The sequence below is a fragment of the Platichthys flesus genome, chromosome 11 (genome assembly GCF_949316205.1).
Source record: "Platichthys flesus chromosome 11, fPlaFle2.1, whole genome shotgun sequence".
Classification (NCBI taxonomy): Eukaryota; Metazoa; Chordata; class Actinopteri; order Pleuronectiformes; family Pleuronectidae; genus Platichthys; species Platichthys flesus.
In genome coordinates, this window is record NC_084955.1 from 26,284,556 (window position 1) to 26,291,826 (window position 7,271).

At 46.2% G+C, this 7,271-nt stretch overlaps 1 protein-coding gene across 1 annotated transcript; it reads left to right on the top strand.

Annotated features, from left to right (window-relative positions):
- Positions 1-101: 101 nt before the first annotated feature.
- On the top strand, positions 102-6,971 carry cmtm6 (CKLF-like MARVEL transmembrane domain containing 6). The gene is made up of 5 exons (XM_062398862.1): positions 102-236; positions 1,113-1,252; positions 3,488-3,664; positions 4,530-4,628; positions 5,146-6,971. The coding sequence occupies exons 2-5, from the start codon at positions 1,139-1,141 to the stop codon at positions 5,311-5,313; spliced, it is 558 nt and encodes a 185-aa protein (XP_062254846.1). The 5' UTR covers positions 102-236; positions 1,113-1,138; the 3' UTR covers positions 5,314-6,971.
- The last annotated feature ends 300 nt before the right edge of the window (positions 6,972-7,271 follow it).

Consider the following 7,271-nt stretch of genomic DNA (forward strand, 5'->3'; position numbering starts at 1 on the left):
AGATTCAAACTGAAACATTAAAATAAAATAAAACGGGACAGAAACTGCGATGTGATGGCGGAACCACTTTAGTTTGAAAAGCTGAAACCGGAAGTGAGGAGAGGAGAGAAAGTCGTTAAATGCGGAAGTTTGAAGACGTTTGTCTCCTCAGAATCATCGTGAAGAAGTTTGAAGAAGTTTGAAGAAGTTTGAAGAAGTTTGAAGAGACGAGCCTGAACTTTGTTTCCGGATCCAACGTGAGTTCAACAACCTTTATTTGATTAGATGTGACTTCTGCTAAGTCCGAACCTTTAGTTTGTGTTCACAGGAAACGGATCAAACTGAATCATAATCATTTAACCTTGTTCTCTTCTAAAGTGACGTTGCATCCTTTAAACCTTCACACGCGCATTATTAGAGCATCACACACACACACACACACACACACACACACACACACACACACACACACACACACACACACACACACACACTTCTGTGTTCATAAGTTCTCTGCCTCTTCTCACCTGGACGTCAGCTGCAGTGATGGACACCAGGACCTTGACTTCCTGTTCTTCAGCTCATCTTCACTCACTAGTTTGATCTTCAGGTTCACACGTCACAAAGGTTTTCAGCGGTTTAATAAAAATACAAATCTCCTTTGAAATGTGACGATGTTCTGTGTTTTATATTCGTTTGACCCACGACATAAAAATGAACTGTTGTTCTTGTGACACGCACCCTGTGGCATGTGTCGCTGCCATGTGACTTGTTCCTCTCCTGTCAGAATGAACGGTTCAGTGGAAGAGCGGCGTGCCCACACGTCCTCCTGAAGAACCTCTGGACTCTGTGGACCTGAGTCTGAGTTCCTCCTGTTTGAGGCTTTAAGGTTCATCACGCTCCAGTGGTGGTGCAGTTGATCAGAGCTGATGAGGAGCTGCAGGTCTACTTCTGTTTGTGTTGTTGTTGTGTGACGTTCACATTGTGTTGATATTAAACATTTACACACAGTGAGCTGCTAGCAGAGACGACCCACTAACACAACCATAGGTGTGCAGCAGCGCTGTGGGTCTGTGGGTCAGGACAAACACACAAACAGGATTTCTGACTTCATGTGTCGTCCTGTGACACAGGAACTCTGTTGTGTCTCCGCTCCATCATGGTCTCTGAGGTGTACTCTGCCACGACGGCTCCGAGCCCCAAGTCCTCCTGGTGCCAGGTTCCATCGGAGCGGCTGGACCGAGTCCGCTTCCTGGTCAAAGTCTCTGAAGTGGTGAGTTCACAGATCCTGAATCTGTTTCTGACACCTCGTTCATTTCATTCAATCACAAACAGCTGAGTCAGGACATGTTGCTTCACCTCCTGTGTGTGTGTGTGTGTGGGGGGGGGGGGGCACTGGGAAGTGAAAGTGTAGCAGAGCTGTCGTTGGCAGATCTCTGAGCTGCTGTCGCAACGTTAACGGGAGCAGGAGCTCAGAGAAAGGGGATGTTCAGGTTGACCTTCCCATGATGCCTCTGTGTTATCAGACTCCTCAGGTCACGTAGGTGGGCGTGTCCTCCAGCTCTAAGTCAGGCTCCGCCCCTGCTCTTCCAAATATGGTTACTTCCGGTTTCAAACAACCAAGATGGCGCCGGACGACATGTCAAACAGAGGCGTCAGCTCAGTGTGTGTGTCTCTCAGGAAGTGTCTCAGTGTGTGTGTCTCTCAGGAGATGTCTCAGTGTGTGTGTCGCTCAGGAGACATCTCAGTGTGTGTGTCTCTCAGGAAGTGTCTCAGTGTGTGTGTCTCTCAGGAAGTGTCTCAGTGTGTGTGTCGCTCAGGAGACGTCTCAGTGTGTGTGTCTCTCAGGAAGTGTCTCAGTGTGTGTGTCTCGTAAATTGTCTCAGTGTGTGTGTCTCGTAAATTGTCTCAGTGTGTGTGTCGCTCTGGAAGCGTCTCAATGTGTGTCCTTCAGGAAGCGTCTCAATGTGTGTGTCTCTCAGGAGACGTCTCAGTGTGTGTGTCTCTCAGGAAGTGTCTCAGTGTGTGTGTCTCTCAGGAAGTGTCTCAGTGCGTGTGTCTCTCAGGAGACGTCTCAGTGTGTGTCTCTCAGGAAGTGTCTCAGTGTGTGTGTCGCTCAGGAAGCGTCTCAGTGTGTGTGTCTCTCAGGAGACGTCTCAGTGTGTGTGTCTCTCAGGAGACGTCTCAGTGTGTGTGTCTCTCAGGAGACGTCTCAGTGTGTGTGTCTCTCAGGAAGTGTCTCAGTGTGTGTGTCTCTCAGGAGACGTCTCAGTGTGTGTGTTGCTCAGGAGACGTCTCAGTGTGTGTGTCTCTCAGGAGACGTCTCAGTGTGTTTGTCTCTCAGGACGTGTCTCAATGTGTGTGTCTCTCAGGAGACGTCTCAGTGTGTGTGTCTCTCAGGAAGTGTCTCAGTGTGTGTGTCTCTCAGGAGACGTCTCAGTGTGTGTGTCGCTCAGGAGACGTCTCAGTGTGTGTGTCGCTCAGGAGACGTCTCAGTGTGTGTGTCTCTCAGGAAGCGTCTCAGTGTGTGTGTCTCTCAGGAAGCGTCTCAGTGTGTGTGTCTCTCAGGAAGTGTCTCAGTGTGTGTGTCTCTCAGGAGACGTCTCAGTGTGTGTGTTGCTCAGGAGACGTCTCAGTGTGTGTGTCTCTCAGGAGACGTCTCAGTGTGTGTGTCTCTCAGGAAGCGTCTCAATGTGTGTGTCTCTCAGGAGACGTCTCAGTGTGTGTGTTGCTCAGGAGACGTCTCAGTGTGTTTGTCTCTCAGGACGTGTCTCAATGTGTGTGTCTCTCAGGAGACGTCTCAGTGTGTGTGTCTCTCAGGAGACGTCTCAGTGTGTGTGTCTCTCAGGAAGCGTCTCAGTGTGTGTGTCTTTCAGGAAGCGTCTCAGTGTGTGTGTCTCTCAGGAGACGTCTCAGTGTGTGTGTCTCTCAGGAGACGTCTCAGTGTGTGTGTCTCTCAGGACGTGTCTCAGTGTGTGTGTCTCTCAGGAGACGTCTCAGTGTGTGTGTCTCTCAGGAAGCGTCTCAGTGTGTGTGTCTCTCAGGAGACGTCTCAATGTGTGTGTCTCTCAGGAGACGTCTCAGTGTGTGTTTGGTTCCAGACGCTCAGCGCAGAGAGCCGACAGGAAGCTGCTCTCCATGTTCTCTAAGAGCAGAATCAACATGTAGTCATTTTCAGATTCAATAAAGACAGATTTAAACGAGCTTCTCCAGGTTTATTCAGATTCTGGATGAATCCGTGGAGTGGAGGGCCGGAGGAAGGAGGCGTCCTCTAGAGGACCTCGACAGTGTGACGTGCACTGACATGTGCATACATTTCATATTTTCTGGTGTTAACATTTAGGAAACAGTGATGGATAATTTTTCATAATTTCCTCCTATTTCAATAATTTTACTGATGATCAGCAGATTTAGAATCGTCTGTCTCTTTCATGTTGTGAAGCTGTCCTGTGGGAGAACGGGTCACTGCAGATGTGTGTGAGCTGATGTTCCTGGTTTCCTCTGTCAGATCTTCTCCTTCGTGGCCTTCGTCCTGGAGGAGGTGGTCAGCAGCTGCTCCAGCTGCTTCGCCCTCTACTTCTTTGAGTTCGTCAGCTGCACGGCGTTCCTCTTCACCCTGCTGCTGCTCGTCCTCCTCTCCACCGCCCTGCACGCCAGGGTCGGCGTCACCTGCTGGCCCAAACTGGTAAGAGCTGCTCCACCTTGAATATGAGGAGCATGGAGAAGATCCAGACTCTGACTTGTTCGGTTGGTTCCATCCACTCTAACTGTGACCTGAGCTCCTGCTGAAAGCTGTTCCTGAAGGTCAGAACTTCATGTAGAGTCTGGATGGTTTTAAGTTTCTTCTGTGTCACTGTGAGATCATCACTGAGCTCAGCTGCTCCGTCCATTCATCTCCATCAGCTGCTGTTAGCTAGATTCAGGTTAGCATGGTTCAGTCATTGTTGTGTTGGTTCACACACAGTGCGACGCACATCGTTGTGTGATGCACGATTATCTTATACACTCATTTCCTCATCTAATATTTGTGGGAGCGACTGTCGGCCATGTTGTTTTCGTAGAAGTTTGATTTCATCATGGTCCCTGGTTCTACCAGGAGCTTGACAATCTTTCAAAACTCTCCCTCCTCCTCCTCCTCCTCCTCCCCCCTCCTCTCCTCCCCCCCTCTTCTCCTCTCCCCCTCCTCCTCCCCCTCCTCCCCTCCTCCTTCTCCTCTCCCCTTCTCCTCCCCCCCTTCTCCTTTTCCCCTCCTCCTCCTCCCCCTCCTCCTCCTCCCCCTCCTCCTCATCCTCCCCCTCCTCATCCTCCTCCCCCCTTCTCCTCCTTCTCCTCTCCCTCCACCTCCTCCTCTCTCCTCATGCTCCTCCTCCTCCACCTTCTCCTCCTCCTTCTCCTCCACCCCCTCCTCCTCTCTCCTCATCCTCCTCTCTCCTCATCCTCCCCCTCCTCCTCTCTCCTCTTTCCTCCTCCCCCTCCTCCTCCCTCCTCCTCCTCCTCCTCCCCCTCCTCCTCCTCTCCCCCTCCTCCTCCCTCTCCTCCTCTGTCTGCAGGACTTCTGGTACACCTCCCTCATCGCCCTCTTGTTTTTCGTCTCCTCCATCATTTTTGCGACGAACAACAACGGAACAGATCTGGAGAAAAGTGCTGTGGTGAGTCACTATCTCCTTTTCTCCTCCTTTCCTTCCTCCTCCTCTCCTTGACTGCTTGCTCTCTTCTTTTCCTTCTATTGTTCCTCCCTTTTCTAGACACATTTTTCCCTTTCATACCTTCGCCAACTCCTCCTGTGTTTTCTCACCTTCTGTCCTTCCCTATCACCTTCTTTCCTTTCCTACCTCCTCTGTTCCTCATTGTTTGCTCTGTTACTCTCCTAGTTCCTTGTTTACTCTCCTACCTCCTTCTTTCGTTGCTACTTTCATCACTGTCTCTTCATATCCTCCTTCTTCATCATTGCTTCCTTGCCTCCTACCTCTCCTGTCTTTCCTTCTCTGTCCACTTGTTTTCTTTATTCCACACCTCCTTCTTTCTTCCCTCTCTTAACCTAACCGTTTCTTTTCCTCCCTCCTATTGGCGAGTCTCCTTTCCTTGGCGGTCTCCTCTGCACTTCTTCTTCTTTTTTTCCTCTCTTAAGAATCTCTGCATTAACCCTGTGTGTTTCTCCTCCTCCAGGGGTTTGGGTTCTTGGCGATGTCGGCGTTCCTCTTGGATCTCGTCTTCTTTTATAAAACCAGCGGACTTCCTTTTCAGAAGTCTGGAGGCGGCACCCCCGCAGAGGGCGGGGCTCAGCTGGAGACGGAGAAACTTAACTCTGTCTCTAACCCCAGCGCGGCAGAATGAGGTTCAATGTGTGTTTAATGCGTCAGAGCTTATTTTACACACGACTCCTTTAATGTGGCGACGGAGTGAGACCAGGAAGAACGACACTAAAACCATGAACCACTAAAACTTCTGCTTTACAGCAAATCTGTCATAAAACTGAACGTTTATCAACTCTAGTTAAACTGTTTGTATAAAAGTTCATATGAAACTTTCACGTCACTCAAGGAAAAATATTTCGAATGAACCATTAAGAGAAGAAAAGTTCGACTGGTGGTTTTATGTCCCTGAACGTCTCCTGATGATTTAGAGAAAAGACGTTTTTCAACCTGTTACCGGACGTTGTTAAGTGTCCAGCAGAGGGAGCTGTTTGTCATCAGGCTTCTACAATTCACTGATTAATCAAGATCAGCCAATTGTTCAGTTCAATTTGTATAGCACCAAATTATAATCAACAATTATTTCAAGGCTCTTTACACAGATGGTGAATCAATGAGTCACTTAGGTTATGGAAACCTTGACAAATGAAAATAAAAGAAGCAGCTGGAGTGACATCACACACGAGGTTCTTCACGGGTCGAGCTGCTGTCAACGAACCCAGAAGAAAATCTGTCACTAAACTCAGAATTCAAAAGTTTAAACTAGTTTTGATTTGAAGTGCGTCTGAGGTGTCGTCCACAGATCTCGTCTTAATTTCTAATTTCACCTTTGTACGTATAAAAGTTTCTTTATTTTAAATGTTTAACTTAAAGTTAATGTTTTAACTTGAGAGATTTTTTTTTTGTCTTGTTCTAACAGATTTTTTTTGTCTTAAAAACCATTCTTTTTTTTATGAAGGAAATGTTGATGTTTTGTTTCGAGCGAGGACTCCAGCTGTAAACTTTAGTTGTTTGGCTTCAGTCGGATGTTGATGTGAAATGTTGTGTTATATTTGTCTATTGATTTTAGTTGAATGAATGTTTGATGAATTGATTTAGTCTGAATTCTCCAGAACAGAGTTTTGTTTGTTCCAGGTGGAAGTTTCGAAAGATTGTTAGTGAAATGTTTTTAGTGAAATCTCACTTTGAACATTTTAGTCGAAGGAGCCAATGAGCGACTCGAATCAGCCTGAAGAGATTTTACACTTTAGTCACAACAAAAAAAAAAGTTCTAGTTCGTATTTTAACTTTTATGCCCAGATATTAAAGTGGACTGCAACTGAAAAGCACCAGTGACGTTTTGACAAGTCGTTGAGTTCCTTCCAGTGTTCACAGATTCTTCTTGTTTTTAACTTTCATTTAAATTCAGAAGACAGGATTGAAAATGTCCTCAAGTCATAATGAACTTTTAATCAGATGTGTTAAGTTGATTCATTTAGGGTTTAATTGATGGAGCAGGAAATCTGAGGTGTGACACTTATTATATGTTTCAATTTTTACCTTTGACTCTGTATATTTACTGGAAACAATCAATGACATCTGTAAAATAAAACATTGAATATACTGGACACTTTTAAAAAATATTGTTTTCTATTTCATGTAAGTCAGACAATCCAGAAAAGTTGTTTATATTTCAACATGATTCATGTTCACGACCAAATCAAGTTCATGTTGGAATAGAGAAAAATGTTTTTATAGTTTATACAGAGTGTATTTCTATGATCTGTATTTTTGTGGCGTAATAAACAGATTTTCAAAGAATGAATGTTTTTATTTGGATGTATTGATCAGTTTGAATCATGTTATTGATTTTTGAAAAGTGAAAATATAAAACCTGAGATGCTGTGTGAGAAAAGTGCACAGTCTATAAAACATTAGTAAAGTTAATATAAAGAAACTTCTGTATATACAGATAAACACTGAACAGACGTCACAGTGAACCTCTTCACCCATTTCAAGGAGCCTCTCGTCCAATCACAGGGCTCCACGGATCACTGTCCGCCTCCTGAATTGTGTTCGAGGACTCCTGGTTCCAGCAGGACGGACAGAGGAGGAGGCCCA